At 47.9% G+C, this 27,799-nt stretch overlaps 1 protein-coding gene across 1 annotated transcript in view; it reads right to left on the bottom strand.

Annotated features, from left to right (window-relative positions):
* OTOG (otogelin) overlaps positions 1 to 27,799 on the bottom strand; it is an 89,841-nt gene that overhangs the window by 16,340 nt on the left and 45,702 nt on the right. Inside the window, exons 30-39 of the mRNA XM_025459664.3 lie at positions 25,479 to 25,505; positions 22,850 to 23,017; positions 19,964 to 20,242; positions 17,975 to 18,092; positions 17,180 to 17,259; positions 14,880 to 16,690; positions 13,919 to 14,087; positions 13,464 to 13,609; positions 12,791 to 12,880; positions 2,578 to 2,761 (exon numbers count right to left, since the gene is read on the bottom strand). Of these exons, the coding sequence (XP_025315449.1) occupies positions 2,578 to 2,761; positions 12,791 to 12,880; positions 13,464 to 13,609; positions 13,919 to 14,087; positions 14,880 to 16,690; positions 17,180 to 17,259; positions 17,975 to 18,092; positions 19,964 to 20,242; positions 22,850 to 23,017; positions 25,479 to 25,505 (3,072 nt within the window). The remainder of the gene's footprint in view (positions 1 to 2,577; positions 2,762 to 12,790; positions 12,881 to 13,463; positions 13,610 to 13,918; positions 14,088 to 14,879; positions 16,691 to 17,179; positions 17,260 to 17,974; positions 18,093 to 19,963; positions 20,243 to 22,849; positions 23,018 to 25,478; positions 25,506 to 27,799) is intronic.

Raw genomic sequence — 27,799 nt, 5'->3', positions numbered from 1 at the left:
GGTGGCTCAGTGGTTGAGTGTCTGCCTTTGGCTCAGGTCGTGATCCCGGGGTCCTGGAGTCGAGTTTTGCACCGGGCTCCCTGTTGGGAGCCTGCTTCTCCCTCTGCCTATGTCTCTGCCTCTCTCTGTGTGTCTCTCATGAATAAATAAATAAAATCTTTAAAAAAATGCATATAGGGGATCCCTGGGTGGCTCAGCGGTTTATAGCCTGCCTTTGGCCCAGGGAATGATCCTGGAGACCCAGGATCGAGTCCCACATCAGGTTCCCTGCATGGAGCCTGCTTCTCCCTCTGCCTGTGTCTCTGCCTCTCTCTCTCTTGTGAATAAATAAAAATCTTTTTTAAAATGCATATATATACATATATATAAAATGCATAACAGAAAAGTGCATATATATAAATCACATGTGTATATATGTATACATACACAACAGAAAAGTGCATGTATATAAATCATGTGTATGTATGTCTACCTACGTGTGTGTTTTATACATACCGAGGTAGGAAAAGCAAATGGGGCAAAATATGAACACTTGGTAAATCTGAGTAAAAAAGTACATGGGGGGACCCCTGGGTGGCGCAGTGGTTTGGTGCCTGCCTTTGGCCCAGGGCACGATCCTGGAGACCCGGGATCGAATCCCACGTCGGGCTCCCGGTGCATGGAGCCTGCTTCTCCCTCTGCTTGTGACTCTGCCTCTCTCTCTCTCTCTGTGTGTGACTATCATAAATAAATAAAAATTTTAAAAAAAAGTACATGGGAGTTCTTTATACTATTTTGACATTATGTGAAAATTAAAAGTTACTCTCCAAAAATCTGCTTTAGCAGAGATTGCTAGCTAAATGTAACACCTGTTTCCTCTTCTTCCCAGGCAGTTGGCTAGCCTGTTTTTCCAGGCTCTCCTAGGGCTGGGGGAGTGAAGGCAAGGGCCATCACTACCAGGCCCGGTCCATAAACGCTTCTTGATTCTTTTTCCTGCAGTGGAGTTGGAAGCTTGTGTTGAGGATGGCAGAGCCATGAGATGGAAGGAGTCTCCACATGGGAATTTACGGGTGCCAGAAATAAACCTCCGTCGTGTTGCAAGGCACTGAAATGGGGTGGGGCTGAAGTTTCTCTGTCACAGCTTCTAAAATGACTTTAACTTCCAGCTTCATCTCTCATGCTCTAGGCTCCAAATACACACTTCCCTGCCCTTGACCTTCTTATGCTGCTCCCTCTGCCTAAAACGCTTTGTCAGAAGTCCTTCCTTCCACAGCCCCTCAGATGCCCCCCTCCATGACCTTCCCAGTTCTGGAGGACGGGTTTTGGTTTGCAGGGTTGTCCTGCTCTGAGTGCAAAGGTTCATTTTTCTTTAGACTCATTTTTTTACTCTCTCAGTAGTCCCCCTAGTTGCCCAGTAGGGTGCCAGGGACTCTAAGTGCTAGTTTAGATAAAATAGAGATAAATTAGCTGACTTCTGCTCTGACACCTCTAGCCACCAGTTTCATGAATATAAAGCATGATCTACTACAAAACCTTCAGATTTTATTGATGGTCCCAGTGGTTGCGTTTTTGGTCTTGGCCTTGAGTCACCGAAGGGTGTCACAAGGTATCCTCGGAAGAATATTACTGCTGAGCACAGCATTCCTTGCCAGGCATAAACAGTAGAAGGAAGAAATGGTGAGAAGAAGATGGTAGAGTAGTGGCAGTGCTGGGTGTGTGTGTGCATGCATGTGTGTGTGTGTATAAAGAGAGATTTTTCTAACAGTAAGTCAGTACAAATAGTTTCATAAAACAGATTTTTGCCTGTTTTGCCGACTATCTGTCCTGTGATGGTAAGTAAATGAAAGAATGAGCAGGGAGCAGACTTACACGTGTCAGTTCACGTGTAGAGGGCATTCTGCATACAGGAGTATGAGTGTCAATGACCAAAATGGTGCAGGTTTATGGAGGAAGGGCATGTGAGGGTGTGAGTGTGTGTGTTCCTATGTCTTCCATCATCATCATGATGTCCGTCTGTCATGGTTGCTCTGTGGGGGAGCAGCAGTCCACACTCAGACTCCCCTTGTACCCTTTCCTTATCCAAAGACATTCAGTCCCTTAGGGCATGCTCTGCAGTCATGCTGTGGTCTGAAGAGCTCTAGTTCTATGTGTTGTGGCAGTTCTGCTGTGTGAGCTTAGGCAAGCCACTTAACCTCTCTGAGCCCACTTTCTTCTGTAGTTCAATGGTCATCTCTTAGGGTTGTTGTGTGGATGACCTGCAATAAGTGAGATCAGAGTGTGGAAGTGTTTTGTGAAGTGCCCAGGCATATGCAGACAGGAAGGATTATCTGGTATTAGGAAACTATCAGGGAAGCTGACAGACAATCCCAGTTAAAGTGACAACTGGCGGAGGCCAGAGTCCTGCGCCATCTCCCTGCTGGCAGCTTCAGCCCCAGAACATACAACATTAAGTCTCTCTGCCCTGGCAGCTCTGCTGGTGCCACCTCTGGCCTGGCCCTCTGTTCCACCTTTCCCTGGCTTCACACAGGGGAGCCTGTGTCTGGGGGCCGACGTGGGCCCAAAAAGCATCCCCTCTCCCCCAGCTGGGTCCCACCTCACCGCACAGGCCACGGCCCTGGGCCTCGCTGGTTTTGCTGGCCTCCAGGATCATGAGTCCTGAGCTGTGGAGCCACTGGATCTGGGTGTGTGATGGTGTCCGGATCACGTACATGTGGCCTGTGTCCTCAATTCTGAATCCATGTCTGCTCACAGGAGGCCAGACAGGCTGTGAGTCCACAGTCACCTTGTGGGGGGAGGGTATTCAATGTGAGCACAGCTTGTCTGTCCATCTGTCTGTCCGTCCATTCATCCATCCATCCATTTATCCAACAAACAGTATCAAGCTATGTGACAGGCTCTGTTTCAGATACATATGACTGAGACACTGTTCAAGGTGGCATCAAAGAATTCTGAAACCATGTTTATGAGCACAAAATGATGAAACATAAAATACAACAGTGAGAGGCAGGCTATATCCCTGTGCCCAAGCAAACACACACTTTGAGACCTCCTAATCACTCTCTTCTTTCCTGATTCTGCCCAGATCATTTCTTCTGGGAGATTTTTCCTATATCCTCCAGCCTCTGGCATGGGCACCCCTTCTCTGGGACCTCCTCATCTCTCTGCTGACCATTAGGGTGGAATCTGTTTGTCCCCTCATTGAGGCACCAGATGGACTCTGAATTTCTTAAGGGCAGAGACTCTTACTGATCCACCTTTGAATCCCCAGCACCTGCCTTAGGGCCTGACATAAATTGGGGTCTCAATCAATGTTTGTTAAATATGCAATACACCCTAACTCTCTCAAACTCTTTAAATTCAAAGCTACAACCTCTGCTACATATTGACAAGGTTAAATTTATATGCACTATGGATTATTAGTTTTACTTTGTAGAAGTAGGAGATGAAAAGACTAGAATCTTAAAATATTTATAATGACTTTATACCTCCCTCTCCTACAAGAATCACTGTTTTATTAATTGCTTTGTAAATTATCCAGGACAGGAACCTCTGTGTTGGAAAACTTTGACCTTGGGAAATCCCTGGTCTTTCAGCCTGAGCCTTCCTAGCTGTGCAGAGAGGGGCTGGGGCTTCATGAACCTGGAATCATCTCTTAGCTCTGGGAATGAACACTCCTCTGAAGCCCAGGGTTCTTCATCTGTGTTCACAGAACCCTATGTTCAAATAATGACAAAGGACAAATATTCAAAACTAAAGAGTAGGGCTTTAGCTTCTGACCAAGATGGAGTAATAAGGACTGGATATTCCCTCTTGCCTTAAACAATCAAAAAACCTAACAAATTGGGCAGCCCCGGTGGCCCAGCAGTTTAGTGCCTGCCTTTGGCCCAGGGCGTGATCCTAGAGTCCCAGGATCGAGTCCCACGTCTGACTCCCTGCATGGAGCCTGCTTCTCCCTCTGCCTGTGTCTCTGCCTCTCTCTCTCTCTCTCTCTCTCTGCCTCTCATGAAAAAATAAATAAAATATTTTTTAAAACCTGACAAGTTACATGAAACAATAGTTTTCAGACATTGAACAGTTGGCAGCATAAGAGAATGATCCCTGAGAAAGGGGAAACAAATGAGGAGAGCCTTATGATTACCCAGTTATTGCTTAGAGGAAGTCTCTAGGCCATGGTGTAGAAAGGAAGAAGGAACCCAGGCAGAGCCCGGTGGGCTCTCTGAGTTTATGAACAAGAGTTGGGAGTTCATGGAGGGCATGATAGCTGGAGTTTGCAGAGCAAGATGCTGAAGGGAAGAGAGCTGGGGAGAGAAAAAAAAAGAGGGAGGGAGAGAGAGAGAGAGAGAGAGAGAATGCACATGCTCAGAAGTTCTGTAGACAATCCCTCTCTCATCCTATCCTGACCCTGTGTATGAATACTGACCAGTGTATGCAGGTGGGAAAGCTACTTGAGTCCAGGAAAACAATCACCTAAAAGGAACAGACAGGGGAGATCCCTGGGGGGGCTCAGCAGTTGAGCACCTGCCTTTGGCCCAGGGCATGATCCTGGAGACCTGGGATCGAGTCCCACATCGGGCTCCCTGCAGGGAGCCTGCTTCTCCCTCTGCCTGTGTCTCCGACTCTCTCATGAATAAATAAAATCTTAAAAAATAAATAAATAAATAAATAAATAAATAAATAAATAAATAAATAAAAGAACAGACAAATTCCTAGGACTTATGCCTGGCTGGGAATAGTTAGAAACACCACCAGTTATAGTGCAAATACATAGGGCATAGGGTAGGGTATGAGAAGGCTACTGCTTCAGTAGTGAGGAATCACTACTTAGAAGAAAAAATATAGAATAAAATCACTTAGGATAAAACTACATGGGCTCCACTCAACAAAGCAAGCCTCAGATGGATTGAATTGCTTCCAAGTAGTATAACTAGTACAAAACTGAAAAAGAAAAGGATATTCAGTATCCAACAAGGCAAAACCCAATGTCTGCAATCCAAAAAAAATTGTCAGTAACCCAAAGCAGCAGGAAAGTACAGCCCATAATGAAATGGGAAAAATCAGTTAGAATTGACCCAGAAATAAAAAATATGATAAAATTAATAGTCAGGGGTATAAAAAGCAATCATTGAAACTATATTCAATATTTTCAAACAGTAATGGAAAACAAAATTTTTAGGGCAAGATGTGGAAGATACCAACAGACCCAAATCAAACTTCTAGAGATGAAAAAGTACAATTAATATCTGAGATGAAAACTATACTGAATGGGATTAATAGATGATGATTACACACCATAGATGAAAATATGAATGAACTTAAAAATAGGGCAATAGAGGCTATCTAAAATGGAACACAGAAAGAAAAAAAAGACCAAAAAAAGATGAATAAAGCATAAGTGATCTGTGGGACAACTTTAACTGGCCTAATATATGTGTAATTAGAGTCTCTGAAAGAGAAATGAATTACCAAGCATGTCTTAACCAAACTGCTTAAAAACAATGATAGAAGGAAAATTGTAAAAACAGTAAAAAAAAAAAAAAAAAAAAAGTAGGGAAACAAAGATCAGAATGATAGATGATATCGTTGTGGAAATAAACAAAGTGAAAGACAGTAGAAATTTATAGCAGCACTATACACAATAGTCAACAGGTGGAAATGGCCCAAATGGCCAGCAATAAATGCACAGATAAACAACTGTTGTGTGTGTATATACACACACACACACACACACACACACACACACAATGGAATATTATTCAGCCATAAAAAAAAATGAAAAAAAACCTGGTAGATGCTATAACATGGATGAACCTCAGAAACATGCTAAATGAAAGAAGCCAGACATAAAATTCACATATTGCAGACTCCATTTATATGAGATATCTAGAAATAAGCAAATCTATAGACAGAATGCATATCTGTAGTTGTCAGGGCTAGGGAGATTAATGATTAATTTTATGTTAGGTCAATTTTATCTCAATTTAAAAAGAAAAGATAGTGGAGCAAAATCTTTAAAGTGATGAAAGAAAAATTAACATATAATTCTAAACTCAGTTAAAATATCTTTAAAAATGAAGGTGACATAAAAACTTTTTCAGGGGCACCTGCGTTGGTCAGTCCACTAAGTATCCAACTTTCATTTTTGGTTCAGGTCATGATCTCAGGGTTGTGGGATCAAGCCACCACATGAGGCTTGGCACTCAGTGCAGAGTCTGCTTGAAATTCTTTTCCTCTCCCGCTCCCCCACCCTGCTCCTCTCTCTCTCACTCTTTCTCTCTCTCAAATAAATACATAAATAAAATCTTAAAAAAAACTTTTGCAGATACCAGCAGATTTGCACTATAAGAATGTTAATGGAAGTCCTTCAGACAGAAGAAAGTGATATCCAGATGGAAATCCAGATCTACACAAAGAAATAAAGGACACCAGGAATGATAAAGATGTGGATAATATAAACTTTTCTTATTTTAAAAACCATGTTAGAAGATAATTGACTGCTTAAGGAAAAACCATAATGATGTATTGTGGAGTTTATAACAAATGTAGAGTAAAATGTACAGATAATAATCCAACAGAGAAGATAAAATGCAATCATTAAAAATAACCCAGAATAAGGCAGAAAAAGAGGAAAGGGAGCAGAATGAAAAGCAGATGGGACAAATAGAAAACAAATGCCAACATTATGTTATATACAAATCTAATCATATTGATGACCAAATTAAGTGTAAATGGTCCAAACATCTCCCAATTAAAAGGCAGAGATTGGCAGATTGGATAAGAGAAAAGGAAGAGCCAACTATTCCTTCCCTACAAAACCCTGCTTTAAGTAAAAAGACACAAATAGGTTAAAAGAAAAGGGATGGAAGAAGATTTCTCTTAGATATATTCATTGGGTATACATGCTGTCACTAATCAAAATAAAACTGGAATCACTATTATAGATGAATCAGACAAAGCAGAATTCAGAACAAAGACTTTTACCAGGATAAAAACGCCATTTCACACTGATAAAGGAGTTAATTCAACAAGAGGGCATAACAATCCTAAATGTTATACATCAAATAACAATTTCAAAAATCTGAAAAAAAAAAAAAACGATAAAACTCCAAGGAAAAATGGACAAATCAGCAATTATACTCAGAAATTCCAAAAACTTCTCTCTCAATGATTGATAGAACAAGTAGGAAATGAATATGGATTTAGAAGGCATGAACAACACTCTCAGTGAACTTGACCTGACATTCACAGAACACTCCACTCAACATGAGAATACACATGTATAAGATAGAGTATATTCTGACACATAAAAGAAGTCTCACTAAATATAAAAGGATCAATGTTAGATAAAATATGTTCTCTGAACACAGTGAAATTAAGTTAGAAATCAGTAACAGAAAGACAGCTGGAAAAATCACAAAATATTTGGAGACTAAAGAAAAACACTTGTAAATAACTCATGGGTCAAATAAAAATCCAAAGGAAAATTTTAAACTATTTTAAACTTAATGAAACTGAAAACACAGTGTATCAAGTTTTTAAGATGCTGCTAAATCAGTGTCTAAAGATAAAATAATAGCACTAGATGCTTATATTAGATAAAGCAGAAAGGTCTCAAATCAGTGAACTAAGCTATCACCTTAATAAACTAGAAGAAGGAGAGTAAATTCAACCCAAAGGAATCAGAAGCAATAAAATAACAAAGATAAGGGGAAAAATTGATAAAATAGAAAACAGAAAAAAACAATAAAAACATTCTTTAAGGAAAAAAACATTTGACAAACCTCTAGGCAGACTGGTCAGGAAAAAGAAAAGACACAAATTACTAATATTAGGAATGAGATAGAGTACATGGATACAGATCCTACAGACATTAAAAGGATAGCAAGAGTATATGATGAGTTTAATGGGTCACCGGGGTGGCTCAATTGGTTAAGCATCCAGCTCTTGATTTTAGCTCAGGTTGTGATCTCAGGGTCCTGGAATTGAGCCTCTTATTGAGCCCGGCATAGGGCTCCGGGCTCAGCAGGGAGTCTACTTGAAGGTTTCTCTCTCTTTCTCTCTGTCCTTTCTCCACCTCTCTCTCAAATAAATAAATCTTTAAAAAATGATCTCTAAATAGAACTACTATTCTTCATAAGCTATTTATTTTTTAAAAATTTGAAAATCTTTCCCTTTTTAAGTAAACCCAAAACTGTAATTTTGGGTGAAAAGTCTAAAGAAAAAGAACAATATGATTATTCTAGTAGATGCAGAAAAAAGTTCTGACAAAATTAACATCTTTCATAGTAATAAAAACTCTCAGCAAATTACAAATAGAAGAAACTTTCATCACCTGATAAAGGATATCTATAAAAACTTCCTGCTTTATAGTGAAAGACTGGATGCCCTCTCCCTAAGATCAGATACAAGACAAGGATATTGGCGCTCACTCCCTCAACATCATATTAGAGGCCCTAACCAGTGCAGTAGGTAAGAACAATAAATAAAATGAATACTCATTGGAAAGGAAGAAGCAAAGCTGTCTCTATTTAGGAAAGATATAAACAACTATGCAGAAAAACTGGAAGAATTTACAAGAACTAATAAGTGAGTTTAGCAAGTTGTAAGATAAGAGGTCAATATGCAAAACTCATGTGTACACACAATCAGCTGAATGAAAAACCTAATGGCATTTTTTTTAAAAAATGCAAAAAAAATTGTATTTGTATATATTAGCAATATGAGATCAGAAAATGAAATAAAAAGAAAAGAATCATTTACAATAGGATCAGAAATATGAAATTTTTAGAGATAAATCTAACAAAACGTGTAAGATCTTACAATGAAAACTACAAAACACCAATGAAAAAAAATCAAAGAAGATTTAAATAAAAAGATATATTGTGTTCATGGCTTAGAAAGCTCACTAATGTTCACGTTGTAATTCTCCCCCTAAATAATTATATATTTAATGTAATTCCAATCAAAATCCCAGCAAGGTTTTCTATAGAAATCAATAAGCTTATTTTAAATTTATATGGAAATATAAAAGAATTAAAATTGCCAACATAATTTTGAAAAGGAAGTTAGAAGACTCATACAACCTGATTTTAATGAAATTTTAATAAAAAGTAACAGTTATCGGGATCCCTGGGTGGCGCAGCGGTTTAGCGCCTGCCTTTGGCCCAGGGCGCGATCCTGGAGACCTGGGATCGAATCCCACGTCGGGCTCCCGGTGCATGGAGCCTGCTTCTCCCTCTGCCTATATGTCTCTGCCTCTCTCTCTCTCTCTCTGTGTGACTATCATAAATAAAAAAAAAAAAAAAAAAAAAAAAAGTAACAGTTATCAAGATCCTATGGCACTGGTGAAAAGACAGATATTAAAAGTCCAGAAGTAAACCCAAGCATTAATGGTCAGCTGATTTTTGACAAAAGTGCAAAGACGAGTCAATTGAGGCAGGATAGTCTTTTTTAACAAATGATGCCAGAACATCCATATGCAAAAGAAAAAAGAATCTTGACCCATATATCATACTATTTATAAAAATTAACTTAAAGTACAATATACACTTAAAAGTAATACCTGAAACTATTAAACTGCTAGAAGAAAATGTAAGAGAAAATCTTTGAGACCTTGCATCAGGCAAAGGTCTATTAGATAGAATACCAAAATCATGATCCAAAAAAGAAAGAACTGGGATCCCTGGGTGGCACAGAGGTTTGGCGCCTGCCTTTGGCCCAGGGCGTGATCCTGGAGACCCGGGATCGAATCCCACATCGGGCTCCCTGCATGGAGCCTGCTTCTCCCTCTGCCTGTGTCTCTGCCTCTCTCTCTCTCTCTGTGTGACTATCATGAATAAATAAATAAAATCTTAAAAAAAAAAAAAGAAAAGAAAAAAGAAAGAACTGATATTTGGACTCTACCAAAATTAAAAACTTCTGCCCTTTGAAAGACACTTGTAGGTGATTGAAAAAACATGTCACAGACTGGGAGATAATAATTTTTTTAAAAGATTTTATTTATTCATGAGAGACAGAGAGGGGGGGGGGGGGCAGAGACACAGGCAGAAGGAGAAGCAGGCTCCATGCAGGGAGCCTGATGTAGACTTGATCCCGGGACTCCAGGATCACACCCTGGGCCGAAGGTGGCGCTAAACCGATGAGCTACCCAGGCAAGGGAGATAATACTTATATCTGATAAGGACCTGTATCCAAAACATACAAAAAATTCTCAAACTCAATAAAACACATTATAATCTTTAAAATGTGCAAAAGATTTGAACAGACATGTCATCAAAGAGGGTATACCATGGAAAACAAACCCAGGAAAATATGTTCAATATTATCAGCAATTAGGGAGGTGCAAATTAAAACCACGGTAAGATCTTATTACATATCTGTTAGAATGACTTAAAACTCAACACCAAAACAAACAAACAAACAAACAAACAAAAAAAACTAAAAAATGGGCAGAGGATCTGAATGTTTTTCCCAAGGAGACATACAGGTGGCCAACAGACACATGAAAAGGTACTCAAAATCACTAGTCATCAGGAAAATGCAAGTGAAAACCACAAGAGAGAACCTGACACCAGTCAGAATGGCTAGAATAAAAAAAAGCAAGAAATAATAAGTATTCGTGAAGATGTGGAAAAAAAAACTGTTGTGAACTGCTGGGAATATAAATTGGTGCAGCCACTGTGGGACACAGTATAGAAGTTTCTTTAGAAATTAAAAATAGAAATACTATATGATCTAGTAATTCCACTAGTGGGTATTCACCCAAAGAAAACAAAAACACTAATTCAAAGGGATATAGGCACCCCTATGTTTATAGCAGCATTGGTTATAATAGCCAAGATATGGAAACAACCCAAGTGTCCATCCATAGATGAATGGATAAAAAAGAGATACATCTTTTGTACACACACACACACACACACACACACAAATATTACTTGACCATAAAAAAGAATGAGCTTTTGCCATTTGTGGCAACATGGATGGGCCCTAGAAGGTATTGTGCTTTGTGAAATAAGTCAAACAGAGAAAGGCAAGTGGCCCATGATTTCACTTACATGTGGAATCTAAAAAAAAAAAACAAAACGAATGAAGGAAGGAATGGAGGAAGGAAGGAAAGAAGGAAAGAAGAAAAGAGCCAACCAACCGACCAAAAACCAGACTTAACTACAGAGAACAAACTGGTGGTTGCCAGAGGGGAGGAAGGGATGGGGAAATGATGAAATAGATAAAGGGAATTAAGGGGGGATCCCTGGGTGGCGCAGCGGTTTGACACCTGCCTTTGACCTAGGGCGCGATCCTGGAGACCTGGGATCGAATCCCACATCGGGCTCCTGATGCATGGAGCCTGCTTCTCCCTCTGCCTGTGTCTCTGCTCTCTCTCTCTTTCTCTGTGTGACTATCATAAAATAAATAAAAATTTTTTAAAAAAAGGGAATTAAGGGGTTCAAACTCCAAGTTATAAAATATATGTCATGAAAATGAAAAGTGCAGCAGGAAAACAATCAATAAGATTGCAATAACATATGGTGATAAGTGGTGTCTGCAATTATAGTGATGAGCACTGAGTAATGTACGGAAATGTTGAATCACTGCTGTACACAGGCAACTAATGTAACATTGTATGTTAACTATACTTCAATAAAAAAAAAAACCTTTATGTAAATGCTTATTGCAGCTTTATTTGTTATCACCCCAAACTGGAAACAACCCAAATGTCTTTCAATTGATGAATGGAGATAAATAAACAGTGTACATCATTACAACGGAATACTCCTCAGGAAGAAAAATCAATGAACTCCTGATACACACAATGTGAATGAATCTTACTAAATACTCTGATTCCATGTGTATGACATTCTGGAAGAGGCAAAACTATACGGACAGGAACAGTGGTTGTCAGAGGTGGGAGAGGAGTTGACAACAAAATGGCACAGGGCAACAATTAAGGGTGATGGAGCTGTTCTCTATCACGACTGTGGTGGTGGTTACAGGACTGTGGGTGTTTGTTAAAACTTGTAGAATTGTACACTAACAACGGTGAATTTTACTGTAGGTAAGTTATACCTTAAATATTTTTAATGGAAAAATTAAAAAACCTAATGGATGAAACCCAGGGAGTTCTTTGTATAAGCTTCTATCTCATGGAAAACCCACTCCCCAAAGCCCCTGTTCCCGAGAGTTCCATGGGGTGTGGTGGCCCTATGTTTGGCATTCAAGGGCACATGCCAACAGGAGGGGCTGCAGGTGTTGGCTCAGGAATGGGTGGGGAGAGTCAGGACTTTCGGACCAGAGGAGGAGATGAATCAGCCCCTGTTACTCACCTGCTGGGAGGAGCAAAGCAGACCCCCAGGAGGGTACCACACAGGGTGGGGTGCAGTTGGACACCAGCCTCATTGGCAGAGGTGGGCTTAATGTAAAACTCCTGAAGCTTAAAATCAGGGCTCCTCACTTATACAGCCCCCTTCTTGGAAGGGGCTCTAGAAATGTGTCAATGGGCATATATTTTTATAAAGACTGCAGAAGTAGATATTTTAACCACAATCATTTGAGGTCACTGTCCCTTGCCATTCTAACTTCTCCTCATTCACAATATTCCTCCTGGTACCTGTCCTCCTCTGACATTAGAGTGGCCACAAATGGTTTAATTAAAATCACTTACAAATATATCCACTTTTGCACTATTCTTCTTTAAAAGGGTCCCTCCCCACCCTTGCCCCCAGTCATGAATTAGCCTCAAGACCTCTCCAACCCTGGATGCCTTGCTCCTTGCCTGATTGCAGCCCTAGGAAGAACTGGCTTTTGAGGCACTCACCTTCCGGCTGAAACGGTCAATGGTGACCTGATGGGTCAGGTGAGTCACATTCAGCATCACCAGACAGAACGGGGGCCAGTTCAGGTGCCCCTACAGAGAGAGCCCAAACCTCATCAGCTCAGAGCCCAGTCCTGTTGCCTCCTCCTCCTGGGGAGCCACTGTGAGCACACTTTCCCTGCCACCCCCTCTCAACACACCAGAGGCACTCGTCAGAGCCGTGCAGATGCTGCACAGAATCCCATGGAACATTTCTGGTTCTACCTGACTGCCTGTAAGCCCAGGAGCAAAAACAAACCAAAAAACCCTGCCTCCTTCCACCTGGCTCATGAGGATATCCTAGGAGGTGATTCTCTGCAGCCAGCATCCTTGGCCACAGGCCATACCCCTGAGGGGTATCCCAGCTCCTCTGCACTTGGAGCCTCCCACCTGGGCCTACGCAGCTGGGACAAGCTGAGAATGGTGCAGGGCCCAGGGAGGGCCAGGAGGCAGTGCGCTCCACTCACCGTTTCTCCCCATATCCATTCCAGGAAACCCCTGACAGAAGGAGCTACTAGGGGCTTCTGCCTCTGTCCTCGCCGCTGGCACCCCTCAAAACCCAATTCACTACTCAATCTCCCTCCAAACCTAGTCAAATCCTGAGGCCCCAGCAGGAAAGGGAGCAAGGGGCAGTCACCAGGTTGGCGCTTTTGCAGTCAAGGACATGGACGGTGACCATTTCGCTGGGGCTCTGGGTGAGGATGTAGATAGCCTCCTTGAACAGGGCTACGTGGCTCCCATCGAAGGTCACGAAGCTTAGATCAGGGAAGATTGAGCATCGGCCTGGGGGAGGGACAGGGAAGAGAAGACTAAACAGATGCTTCTGGGGCCAGGGCTACCCAGGAACAAAGGGTAGGCACCTTGGCCTTTTCCTGGGTGATTCGGAGGTCCTGGGGGCTGGAGAGTCACTCAGAGCAGGCATCATAGAGATGAGGTTGCAAGAGTAGGGGACCTGCCAGGTCAGGGGTCACACTGAGACAAGAGATCCCATTAGAGAATACATTCAGGTCAGAGTCACCCTGACGCCAAGCAGCAGACAGGTAAGGGGCTGAGGTCATGCTTGGGGAGGACCTAGTAGACCCCAGGACTCACAGGCACATTCCCAGAGGGGGCAGCAGCGATCGCCGCCCACCCTCACTGCGAGGCCCAGGACCCCACAGCGAGGGGGTGTGGCACCCTGGGGACAGTGCTGGGACTGATTCACTCGGATCAGCTGGCCCTCCAGGCAGATGTGACGGACGCAGTCCTGTTCAGCGATTGGCTAGGGCACAGGGTGGAGGGACAGCATGAGTACCCAGCCCAGGGCAGCAGCCACTCACTACTCCCTGTCTCAAACCTAAGGGCATAAGATCCTTTCCACTGTCGGTCAGAGCAGGGCAGGGGGACCCAGCAGCAAGACAACCAGGGAGTGGGGTCCTCACCCTCCACCCACCCAACATGCCACTGGAACCTGGGGAAGGGCTGAGCATGAGATTGGGGTCAGGGGCCTGACTCCCAGAGACTTCTGCGTATCTGCCCAGCCCTTGTGGAGAGCTCCAGATACACAGGGGTACAGACGCACTAGCTCAGACGCAGAGAAACCTGAGCATACCCATGCGTGCACGTGTGCACACACAACCTCTTTATCTTTCTTACAAAAGCACATACAGTCTTATGACACAATCTATCACACACACAAAGATATATGACTGCTCACCCTGAGTCTCACACACGTAAACTATGCACACATAGGCCCACATGGCTCTACGGACACAAACATACACACACCAGCACACTCGTGTTGTCACACTAAGTCATCCAATCAGCCCTAGGGGAACGATGAGGTTGCTATGACATCAGGGGCCCAGAGCAGCCTGGAGAATTTGTCAGGCTCCAGAGTGTAGGGCAAAGGTGAGGGGGGTGACTGAACCCCCATCCTGCAGCCTGGCGGCTGGTGAAGGAGAAGCTGCCACAGACCATGAGGAATGTGACTCCAGGATGGTGACCCAGCCATGTGGCTGGGGAGAGAGGGGCATGGAGGGACCACACAGAGGTGGGCTGACAAGTCACTCACGACACAGGTAGCAGATGTATCGTCCTCAGTGATGGCTGTCACGGTCACAGCCGAACTCGCTGCGATGCTCTGGGCTGGGGCTGAGCGTCCAGACTGCTTGGTGGTGGCCTCTGCCCCCAGCTCTGCTGGGAGCTGAGGCCCAGCCGAGGTCCCATGGGCCTCGGCCAGCTGAGGGAGCAGAACAAGTGAGCTCTCTCGGGAGGCGGTCCTGGCTGAGACACGACTCAAGGGGTAGGATGTGGGTGCCAGTGGCACTGTGACAGCCCAGGGGCCACCAGCCTCAGGTGCCAAGGTAGCAAGAGTGTGGGCCACAGCAGGTGTGAGTTCTGTGGGCGTACCCTGGGCAGGGCCATATATCCAGGAGGGCAGGGACACTTGCTTGGACAGGATGGCCATCTTCTCCGTGGTGCTCTTCTGTGGGGCAGCAGATAGTGTGGAGGCTGCCCCCCCGGCCATGGCCATGACTCCAGAGGCTGGCAGTGTGGCTCCCGGAAGCAGGCCTGGTGCCGTGCCCGCTGCCTGAGGGGGTACGTGACTGGGTAGGTCTACCTGGGCCACGACAGCAGGGATGAGAGGCAGAGCTGAGCTGAGTGTCTGAGTAGGTGCAGTCGTGGCCACAGTGGGAGATGCGGCCTGCTGATGGAGTGGAAGGGTGATGATGGAACCCTTGGACCCACGTGTGGCCACTGGGGCCGAGGTGCCCACCTTGGCCAAGGGCAGGCTGGTATCGAGAGGCAGGCCAGAGAGGAGTTGTGGTGGCCGAGTTGAGTCCAGGGACACAAAGGGTGTGACCCCCAGCCCATGTGCAACTGTGGACTGGCTGGTGGCAGCTGTGGTCCCTGGGGGCAGAGCTGGGGGCCTGGTGGCTCTGGTGGTTTGGTGGGTGGGGTGGAGTGGGGCAGTGGGGACGGGTCTTGGAAGTGAGGATGCTGGTATGCCCGTGGGCTGGGGGGGCCCAGGCTGCCTCTCTGTGGGTGTGGGTGAGCTGCCTCCCAGCTCCCGTCTCTTGGTAGCCAGAGCGCTGACAGGAACCTGTTCTGCTGTTGTTCTACCCTCGGCTAGGGGGCCGCTGGGACTGGAAACGCTCTGGGCCTGTATGGGCTGGGGCATCCCTGTCCTGCTCTTGGCCTTTGTGACTGCAGTTGTCAGCAAAGCCTTGTGGGATCCCAAGGAAGTGGGAAGCCTGGAGGTCACTGCAGGGGAAGCCACAGGCCTGGAGGAGGAACTTGCAGGCAACTCCAGGCTTGGGAAGGGCTGGAGGGGGGTGGTCTTCATAGGCAAGGAGCCAGGGCCTGGTACTGTCACAGCTTTGGTCATGAGTGGGAAGCGAGGTGCAGGGGCTGACCGGGAGGATACTGTGATGTTGGGGATCCCTGCAAAGGTCACGGTCACCCTAGTCGTCTTCACAGCACCTGACCCCATGCTAGGTGTGAGTGTCTGCTGCGGAAGGGCCAGGGATGAGGACTCTGGGGTAAAGGGGGTGGCCAGGTGGCTGGCAGTCACTCTCTTACTGGCTGGGGGCTCTGTGGGGTGGGCAGGGAGGTTGGATGCAGTGACCCCCAGCGGCTGCCACAGCGTGGCCTGGGTAGGGCCTGGAGTCAGCCCTGGCCCCTCAGTAGCTGCCACGGGTGGGTTCAGGGCTGTGGTGAGCGGGGCAGCTGGAGTGAGCCGTGGCCTGTGGGAGGGTGCCCCAGGAGCTTCCTGCGGAAACTGCAGCTCCTTGCCACTGAGAGTGGGCAGCTCTTGACTGGGAGGCAGAGTCTCGTTGCCAAGAGACTCCTCTGTGCGAACCAAATCCACGGGCTCCACGCCTGGGGCAGAGAGAGGAGCTCAAACAGTGGGTGTCTGCTGCCCGCCCCAGGGGGTCTTCACCAGGCAGGGCTGTGAAGTAGGGCTCCTGAGCGAGCACCCGAGGTGAGCCTGGGGAAGGCAGCTTCCAATGGCCAGCCAGGCTGCCTGACCCACCCCGGGGCCTCTGTCCTGTGGTACTGGATGGCTCAGCAGGTCTGGACCCTGCCCTCAAAGCCTGAGCTCAGAGCCAACGGACCTCAGGTCTACCTTTGCCTGTACTGGGTTCCCGCCACCTGGCCCCAAGCCAGTCCCTTCCCCCAATCTGGGCCTCACGTTATTCTGTTTAATAGGAAGAACGAACTGGATGAGGTCCCTGCCTGCTCTAAAGGTCTCCTCCAGAAGCTCCTCTGTTGGCCCTGTTTCTCCAGGGACCTGGGGAATGATTGGTGAAGGAGACCTTGGAGATTTAGAGGAATCTGAGGGAGGGATGAGAAGTCTTGGCCACTCACAGTCCTCCAAGTAGACACATCTCTGTGTGACTTCGTCCAGGACCTTGGGGGTGGGACATGCAGGCACACAGCCTTCTACCCTGAGGACAGAGCAGGGGGCCAGTTAGTAGTCCGAAATATGGGGGTGATCATCTTTCACTTGGATTGAGCACAGCTTCATCCCTCCTTATGACACATGTCACATGAACCTCCAGAGATGCTTATACAGGAGCACATATACCCAAACGTGCATGTTACATGCTTTTGCACACTCCTGCTCCTCAGACCAAGAGGGAAACATGAACGAGGTCTGGTTATGCACATACTTGTGCATGCACACACACATGCTCCTATGTGTCAGCATTTAGGTACGCTGTCACACCTGCAAGACTCAAAAACATTCACACAGGTACATATACATCCAGATGCTCAAAACATCAGTGTATACCTTCCTGCACACACAGCAGCTGCATCAACACCCTGACACATGCAGCTCACACACGTGCACATATGCCCAGCTGTGTGCAGCCCATGGACACTGGTATGCCCACACAAATACACACAGGGCCCAACTATATGCACATCATCATACACAAATCAATATTCATATGTGCCCATCCACATAAGTCAGGTTCATTCTGGTACACACATCTGCATACACACACACACCCACAAAACATGTGTTCACAAGTAGGTGTGAGCACACACACACACCTCAGTACATGCTCATGCCTATGCCTGCAAACCACACACCCACTTACACATGTGTGTGCTCAAATCCACTAATGTACACACCGCGACTCCATGCCCCCTCACCTTGGCACGTCCCGGCAGCTAGCTGCCTGTGGGTCCCGGCAGGTTTGGAAGCAGGGGCTGGTGCAAGCATCGTAGCGCCACTCACAGATGGGGTAGGCAGCCCCTGAGGGCTTGGCATCTGGAAAGGTGACCCGTCCCGAGACTGAGTGAGACTGGGTACCAGCTCAGGGTCAGGTGACAGGACACAGAGGTCATCCTAGCTCAGCCCATCCCCGCCCTGCTCCACAGAAGAGACAAATGGACACATGCAGGAAAAGTAAAGAAAAATCAAGTAAAATGATAACATATAATATAAAATAAAAGCCAACCTAAGGGAAAACTGTACCCCTGTGAGTTGGGGTTGGTGCTGGGGGACCCTTGGGATGGGGCTGTGGAGACTCGGAGTAGGGCCAAGAACCCCAGGGTGGGTGGCTACAGAGCAGTCAGCTGCCAAAGAGAAGGTGGGGACCCCTGATCCTCTCCATAAGGTTGCCCTGTCACCCTGCTCCTCTGGGACATTGGTAGCCAGGCTGGTCCTACACCCTTGGTGGCTAGTAATAATAATAACAAACACAACAGCCAACTCCTAAACAGCACCGAACACAACTTTCAACATCTTCGCAAGTATTTCCTTCTTAATGCTCACAATAATCCTATGATGCAGGACTATCATTATCCCTGTCTTATGGATAAGGAAACTGAGGCACAGACGATGTGGGGAAACTTAAACTGTCCCAGGAGAGATTTCCTCAAAAAAAGGTCCTGTGGCCAGTGCCCTGACAGATGAGGAATCCTCAGAGAAAGCAGACAATGGGGGATGTGGAGGCAGACAAGACCCCAGACCATCTTAGCACAAGTGGCCAGTCTCGGAAACCACGGCCTGAGCAGGGAACGTACGTGGGCTCCGCAACAGGCCAGAGGGAGCAGCCCCACCTGACGCCTCTATCCCCACACTGCTGATGACTGTGAAGAAACCTGCTTTTCTAGGATCCTTGAGACAAGAGCTGAGAATTTACATTTGGAGAGGACCTACTACAAGCCAAGCCTGTGAGATGCAATCCGTCCTCACAATAATCCCGTGAGGCAAACAGCCCCACTGTACAGAGCTGGACGGTGGGCAGCGCTCCTCCGAGTGCCAAGGACTAGGGTGAGGATTTGAACCCAAGGCTTCATTCGACTCTGCCTCAGTGTCTTCCAGAAAGGGACACAAGTCTTGCCATTATAGCCAGTGATGAATCCGTTCATTGGCGGACTCTATAGATGACCACTGAATGTAAGAATGAGCTGGCCCAGGCCTGGTTTGTGGGGGAGGTGATAAATGAAGGGGCTGGTTGGAGATATATTTATGCACACATGTAAACGGATCCATTCATGCAGCACAAAGCGCCCCCACAGGCACAGACATACGTGTGCCCATGCACGAGGCACAGGGGCCTCCCTGGAGTGCTGGAGAAATTGTGATCCCTTCCTGCAGGGTATAAGCAGAGAGCAAGGTCTTGGGGGCAGACCCACCTGGCAGTGGGATGGCAAAGTCCAGGAACCGCCGCCCCCCCCGCCCCGGCCTTAGCTGGAAGGGGCGTGCAGTTGCTCCATTGCTGCTCAGGATGGAGGGCAGAGGGAGACCGCTGCCTCCTCAGCCTGGTGCCCCAGGGAGCGGTCTTTGAGCTCACAGGGCAGGCATGTGTCCCCATCAGCAAGAAACCTGAGCCAGTGGGCTATGCAAGCTGGGGCCAGGAGCACTTCTTACCTTGCTCCCACAAAGCCTGTCCTATTTTTAGACCATGTAATTGGCCCGTGGGTGGAGGCAGGACCCGGGCAGCTGGCTGGGCCCCAGGCCCCACTGCACCCTAGGCCACCGCCATGGAGGTCAGGGCAGTACCCAAAGGTGGCCTCCCTGTACCAGGACAGTGGGAATTCTGCTTCTTGAGGGCAACTGGAAGGATGTGATGGGAGAGGGCAGGAAGGGCTGTCTGAGGAGGGGCTGAGGGTGATGGCAGGGTGGACACCTACCCAGAAGGCGGAAGAACGTGCCCCGGCGGAAGGCCTCCGTGTGCTCATACAGCCGCAGGACCAGCGTGGGGCCCGACACGCAAAGGAAGGACCCAGGCTCGGCCAGTGACTCCAGGGCCACTAGGCCTGCCTGCCATGTCCCCCGGTGCAGTGAGAAGGAGGCATGGTGGTGGAAGGCAACGCTGCCCTGCCACTTAGCCAGCTCCAGAGACCCATTGGCTGTGACATGGAGGAAGAAGTTGGGTCTGTCTGCTGCCTCCAGGGACACCACATCCGGGTCTGTAAAGAGCCAGGTGGATGAGGGGAGCGCCGAGAGGGGTCCAGGTGAGGGGCAGAGCCTGGCATGCATCTGCACTCCATGACTCAGGGCAGCAACACGCCCCGTGGGTTAGCTGAGCCCTGCTCCTCCGTGCCTGCCCACCTCCTTCTGCCTGCTGGCTGCCCCTCTGCACACACCACCTCTCCCTGAGAGAAGTGGAAGGTTAGAGAAGCTGCCAGCTGCCAAACCTCGGGGAGGTGTCTCCCTCCCACCTCCCTTCCCTCCTCCCTCTTTCCTTCCTTTCTCCATCCCTCCCTCCCTCCCTCCCACTCTCCCTCCCTCCATCCATCCCTCTTTTCTTCCCCCCTGTAAGCATTTTGAGGACCCTCTGTGTGCCAGGAGGAATTCAAGATGCTAGGGATACAGCAGTGAACAGAATGACAGAAACGGCCGCCTTGGAGGAGTCATGTTCTATCGGACACACTGGGCAGACAGGTTTGCTGAATGGACAGGTTTCAGGGACCCCAGCTTGGTCCTGCTCCACACAGAATCCCAGAGGGTCAGAGCCAGCAGACTGAAAGGATGTTGAGTCCAGCCCCACAGATGGGAAGACAGTGACCCCAAGAGGGGAAGGGGCTTGCCCTGAGCCCTACAACTGGTCTCCACTGTCCTCTCTCCTGTGTCCACAAAGGCCCAGTTCTAGAAAGTGGGGCTCGTTGCCAGGTGGATAACTTCCTGCATGGGGACCCTGCAGATTTTGTGAGCCTCCAAATCCACAAGCAGGTGTCCAAGAGTCCTGCCCGCCACGACTGGCCATGTTGTGTGCAAGTGACTTAATGTGCCTGAGTTGTCGTGAGGGGCAAACCAATATGGCGCAGGTGAAGGCCTAGCACGGGGCTTGGTGTGTCTTCCCTCCCAGCCCATGTGGCCCTGTCACACCTCCCTGAGCAGCTATGAGGAGACAGGAGGCAACCAGAAGAAGGATTCGTTATTGACAGTAATAACAGTAAATGTTATTTATCAAGGACTTACTATGTGCCAGACACGATGCTAAGCAAGCCCTCTCTACCTGCTGGTTTATTAAATTCCAAGAGAGCCCTAGGAAGTGGCCAATTCATTCATTCAGCAGCTCACGTTTTCTGAGCCCCCATGATGTGCCAAGCGCTGTTGCAGGCACAATGGGAAACAAAAGGACCCAAATCCCTGCCCTGATGGAGCTTACATTCAAGGGGGAGGAAGATAAACATCATAAACAAGTAAAATCTTTAATAGGTTAGCAGGGGATGATCTTGCTATTCCCATGTTACAGAGGAGGAAAGTAAGGCCCAGAGTTGCACTACCGGTGGAAGCGGGAGGCAGGATGGGGAGACCAGGCAGGCTAGAGTCCAGAACCTTAACCTCTGCACAGTCTGCCCCAAGGATGGGATCCAGGAGCAGGCCCAATTGTATCATGATCATATATATCACTTCTGTCTCCTGGATGGGACCGTGGACTTCCAGTGGATGGGGATGTGTCTCTTCCATGCCTGATGCCTCAGTGCTTAGCTCTGTGCCTGGCCTGGGAATAAGGCTCCATGAAAGGGAGGGAGGGGAGGGGGCAGCAGGGGAGGGATGCAGGGGTGGGGAGAGGTCCTCATAACTAGGTAAACTGCAGACCCGGAGAATCTGAGAACTTAATTTCTTAGGCTAGGATGAACTCTCTGAGAAGTCTTGGGTCATGGTTCCAGTTGATGCTGGGCTGGGCCGCATCCCTGCAGTTAGGGAGACACTGACCAGATGGGGCCAGTGGGATGTGGGGGTAGAAACACCGATCACAGTGGCACACAGTGGCACACTGGGACACACACAAATAGCCACAGAAAAGACTCCCTAGCACTGGTTGAACTGACGCCTTGGCTGGCCCAGGGCCTAGCAAAATTACATCCAGGCGTCCGTCTGCACCAGGCAAGGGCCCCGCTGCCCCTTAAGCACTACTGAACTCTAAAGGGAGGACACTACAGTGAAGCCAGTCTGGTCTGCAGACTGTCTGAGACCCAGGAGGCTGTGGCTGGTTCCAGGCGTGTCCCAGTTTTGTGTGACATGCCAGCCCAGAACCCAGGATCATAACCCGACCTGCTCCTTCAGTCACAGAAGGAAGCCCCGTTGGAGTCAGCACCTCAGCCAGCTCCCCTAGGGCACTTAGTCTCTCCAGTCTCAAAAATGGAGTGGAGGGGAGGAGGAAGAAGAGGAGGAGGAGAAGCAGGAAGAGATGGATGAAGGTGGAAGGGAGGGAGAGAAGAGGAGGGGGAGAGGGAAGAGGGGGCAGGAAGGAGCGGAGGAGGAGAGGGAGAGGAAGGAGCAGTTGTTGCCACCAGGCTTGCCCAGAACACAGCAATGGTATAAAGCAAGGTACAAAAGTACATCCAGACCTTGGCCTCCCTGCTTTTTCCAGGGAGAAAATGGAAGGTGTCTCTTTGAAGAGACTGACAGGCTGACCCAGAAGCCTGTCTCAACGGGGAGAGGGGCATCTTTTGGAGCTCCACTTTTCTCCAGCTACTGCAGATTGCTTAGGGCCTCAGCATCCTCCCCTCCTCTGGCAACTGCCTCCCTCCCCCAAGGGCTGGGGTGGGGCTGCAGGTAGGCCTTACCGTGAGCCTTGGCCTTGTATAGGGCAGCTGTCAGCAGGAAGTTCACAACGTCCCCTGGAGCCACGTCCTCTGTGCTCACTAGGACTATGGCACCACCTGCTGCCTTGCTGGCTACCAGGGCACTGCCAGCTGCCACACTGGCCAGTTGGTAGGGACCCTTACCTAGTGCTGGAGAGAAGGGGCCCAATCATGAGGCCTGCCCCCATGCATCTCTGCCCACCTCCCATCCTGCCAGCGGTGGGGAACAGAGGCTAGAAAGCTACTCTCAGCCACCTTGCTCACCCCAGGCCCCAGGGAGCTTGATTCCACAAGAAGGGACATGTACTCCAGGCTGTCAGGCCCTGATGGGAAGGGACTGACTCTCTGCACAGCATCTGAACAATTTCACAGGAAACCTGGGCACGGGGCCACCCATGGGAGATATCTGTTCCACCCCCACCTTCACCTCAGCGAATGTCTCTCCTTGGGCCTGTCCCACAGCCACTACTCTATTTGGGGTAGTGAGTCCTCTGAGACTCAACATCGGACCTAGTCTCTGTCCACCCAAGCCCTGAGGGATGGAAGCTGGAAGTCTCTGGCTCAACGTTAGTGTTTACTTACTTCCCTCAAATGTATCATTTTTGTGTCTCTTGGGTTCCTAGTTGTTGGTATAGGTTACAGAGAGTCATGGGTGCCTTATAGCCAACCTCCCTGCCCCTGGTGTGCCTCTGGCCTCCAATGTTTCCTGCCCACAGGTGCCTGAGTCACCTTTCTAGCCACACTCGCTGCTGGGACTCATCCATGGCTCCCCATTGCCCTCACAATGGAACCCAAGAGCCCAACTTGAATCCAGGGACCCTGGATGCCCCGAACCCCACCTACCTCCCCACACCCTTGAACTTCTCTGGCTCTTCCTTGAAAGAGCCATGCTGTGTTCCACCTCATGCCTCTCCTCATGCTGTCCGCCCACTCAGACTAGTCCTCCCTGTTTTGTGCCTGGCAAACGCCTACTCAACCTTTGGGGCCCAGCTCAAATGTCACCTCCTTGGCGAAGCTCTCCCTGCACCCTCTCCCGCCACACACAAACGTCATCCCTCCTCCTCTGCACTCCACCAGCCCTTGGAGCATGGCACGCACTGATCACAGCTCTTATGATGAGGATCTCGATGGTGGACCGACATCTGTCCCCCTAACCAGATGGGAAACAGGCAACGCTATGCTAGGTAAATGCATAACAAACTCTCAAACAAACAAACAAAACCCCAGTTTGAAGCGCTGGTGGATTCCCATGGTGTGAATGTGCATGGCAGTGGCCAGTTTCAAACTACCAAATGGATGTGGAGTTAGGACCACACGATGGCTAGAGAGCCAGGGTGAGCCAGCTCCAGCACACCCCTGTGACAGGCCTCTTGACCACTGATTCCCCAGCACCCAGCAAGGGCCCGGACCAGAGAAAATGTTGGTAGAAGACAGAGCAAGGAATGGATGGGTAGGTGGATGAGTAGGTGGAGGATGCTAGAAACAGCTTGTCCTTTGCCAGTTACTGCCACCCAAAATGCCACAGAAGGGAGAAAACTCTGCTCAGAGCTGTCTTGCTGAAATGTCTTGCCTGATGTCAGAGAGACCTTGCCTGTCCCAGCAACTGCGCTTCTCCTGTTACAGATTCATTCCTATAAGGAAAGCTTCCTCATAGCCAGGAGGAAGCCCTTGGCCATCAGTAGTCCCTAGGGGCTAACATTTTGGAGGGTCTGTAGTCACCAAATTATCATGCTTCACCCTGGTCCAGCTCTCATCTTGCAGACCCCCTAACTGGCATCCAGGCCTCTAGTCTGTCCCCCACTATATTTCACCTGCTATACTCTCTGCTGGTGGGACAATCCTCAACCCCAAATCTGATAATGCAGGTAACTAAGAACAAAGCCTTGGGCCTAAACGCACAAAGGCCTGCTCCTGGCATGGTACCTGGAAGGGGATGGGGAGCAGGGCTCAGAAGTCAAAGGTGAATGGTACCAAGGACCTGATGAGCATCTAATTCTGCCAAGATCTGACTTCCCACCCTATTGCCTATGACCCTAGTGATTAAAATGAATAATGAGCTCTAACGCTGGACATTAGCCTCCCTCAGGTCTTTAGTCGTGACCTGTGCTTTCACCCTAGCTAATGCAGAAGTTGGAGCATATCCTGGTACCCTGTGACTTTGGCTAAATTTGAAGATGAATCTGACAGGCTGAGCCAAGCTATAGGTTTTGCCCCAGCCATCCGAAGAAAGAGCAGCTTGCATTTGCCTTTGCCACTCAAAAGTTCAGGAGATTTAAGACAATATTCCATGAGCCTAATGAGCTAGAGTTTTTAGGTGCAAATGGGGTTTTTACTTCCTGGTGAAGCTGCCCTGGGTAAAAACAACTCCCAAGAAGCTGGCCTGGCCTAGATTCTACAGAGGTGCTGCAGGAGCTTCTAAAGACAGAGTTCTGGGGCATCCCTGGCCTCTGCACTGTGTGGGTCCTCTCTGCATGGTGGGATCCCTCCTTGCACCATGTCACAGCTCTTCCAGGGCCAGCAGCGTCTTAGGATGGTCGATGCTGTTATGGCATCAAGGCAGGGCTAGCAATATCTCAGCCCCCCAGGCTTCACTTGGGGAGGATGGGCTTACCTTTGTTAAAGAAGTCACAGTCATATGCTGAAAGAGAGAGAACAAGACTTCTTGAGAAGCCTGGGACAGATGGGCAGAGCCAAGGCCCCTAGCATCCCAGCTGTCCCAGAACTGGCCTGCCTCCCAAACTCCAAGATTTAGGCATGGTCATTTGATTCGGGTATCTTAAGGTGTAGGAGATACTGTAGCTCCTCTCTGTGCCCCCAGCACAAAGCTCAAAGCCTGGCCTGGAGTAGGCACTCAGCATGTATCGAGTGAATGAAAGTGAATGGGTGAATGAGTGAATGGATGTTGGACAGGATGGTGCATTTTGTGTGGCTCCAAAGGGCAAGGTTAGAGTCAAGGAGCAGAAACTCCAATCACAAATGTTATAGCAGGTCCTGGAGAATGCAAGCACAAGGTAGAAGCTGGTATTTCAAGAACCTTGGGTGTAAGGGAACCAGGAGCTCCAGGACCCAAGGCTCTTTCAGGCCTCTGGGTGTATTCTCCAGCAGGAGGTGACAAGCTCCTCCAAGTGTGTGCTCAGTGCACCCTCTAGTGGTCTGGCCCAGCACCGCAGCCTGATGCCCAGGCGCCTCAGCCATGGATTCTTTCAAACTGGGGCAAACTAGGTACTTGGCAGGGGCACCTAGAGCCAGAAGCAAGACCACCAGGAGCCAGTGGGCAGACCACAGATAAAGGCTGAGGAGGATCCTCCCTCACTCATAGGCATGGTCTAAACACAGCCACCAACTCCACCCCATACCCAAATACCATGATCAACACTATCTCTTTGCATTTGGCGCTGACCTCTAGAAAGAACACAAGCACTGAGATTGACCCACCATGTGGCTATGGGAAAGTGATCACTTCTCTTCATTTGCTGACTCAAATGAATTCTAAATTTAGATCTTGGAGTCTCTGGTATCAAGTGTGTACCACCAGGTCAGTGGGAGGTAGCCCTGAACTCACAGACCTGAGTTCAAACTCCATCTCTTTCACTCTTCAACTGTGTATACTGGGGCAAGTTACCAACCTCTCTGAAATTCAGTGCCCTTTTCTATAATATGGGACCACCGGTTGCATCTACCCCACAGTTTTGTGAGTCCTGGGCTAGAGTAAATAAGAATCCACCTTGTGTGCAAAATGTAAGGAGGCATCAAAAATCCCAACAATTAAGATATATAATATTTTAATACACTGTTTTAATTTTTTAAATTAATGCAAAATATCTATGGTGAACAAAATATCAAAAATTTAAAATAAGGACAGGATCGATGATAGCGCCGAGCCACACTGGATCCTGAAGCAAAAGGGAAAATCAATACCATTGATCCTGTCATTACCTAAAACTTTGATATTCTGTTCATCAAAGCCAAAGATATTTTTGCATTAAGTTTGACTTTTAAAAAATGTTACCTTAAAATGTGATCTATCTCCACTATTGAGTTTTTGGTGCTCCCTTAAATCTTGTGTCCTAGGTGAGGTGTTCCTAGTCCTGAATATTAATGAGCTAATACACAGAAAGCACAGGGCCTGATATGCGGCAGATCCTCGGTAAATCTGCGCTCCCTTCTCCTTCATGAAGGAATCTTATCTGAGAAACAGAGGGAGGGCCACAGAGCATGACCATAGAGCATCTGGACTGGAAGGGTCTTAGAGGAAACAGGGTGGAGGAAAGGGAGGCCAGAGGCAGATACTGCTCTATCTTCTTCCTAGGGTCAGCCTGCCTGGGGCTCTCAGGGCTCAGGACATGCCAGCACCTGTGTCCCCACAAGAAACGACAGCAACCTCAAGCAAGAGCATAGAGCACTGTGCCAAGTGCTTTACATGTGCTCACTCATTGAAATCTCACAGCACCCTGCAAGGTAGGTACAGTTCTCCTAACCCTGAAGTATAAGAGTGTGAAGAACATGCCCCAGGTCACCCTGCTGGGTTGGGGCTAGGGCCTGAACCCAGATAGTCTGGCCCCAGAGCCTGTGTCATAACCACTGCCCCCCAAGGCGAGGCATGCTTGCACCAGGGAGATCATCGGTGTGCCGGAACAAATAATAAACAATAAGTTAATTAGTAATATAACTTTCTATATATTTTATTTCATTTTTAATATTTAATTTTGTATTTCCTTTATGATACAGTTACACTAATACTAATATGTGTGTATGTGTATATATATATGTATGTATATGTATCTATGTATGTGTATGCATGCATGCTTGAAAAAAAAAAACAAACAAAAAAAAAAATAAAGAAATATTTTTACTGGATGGGGCTTGCAACCCAAAGCATATGCAGACCACCACTGCTCCATATAAACTGATGTCTTGGGATCCCTGGGTGGC

This window comes from Canis lupus, chromosome 21 (genome assembly GCF_003254725.2).
Source record: "Canis lupus dingo isolate Sandy chromosome 21, ASM325472v2, whole genome shotgun sequence".
NCBI lineage: Eukaryota > Metazoa > Chordata > Mammalia > Carnivora > Canidae > Canis > Canis lupus.
The sequence above is the reverse complement of the archived record's forward strand: the minus strand, read 5'-3'. Positions and strand labels throughout refer to the sequence as shown.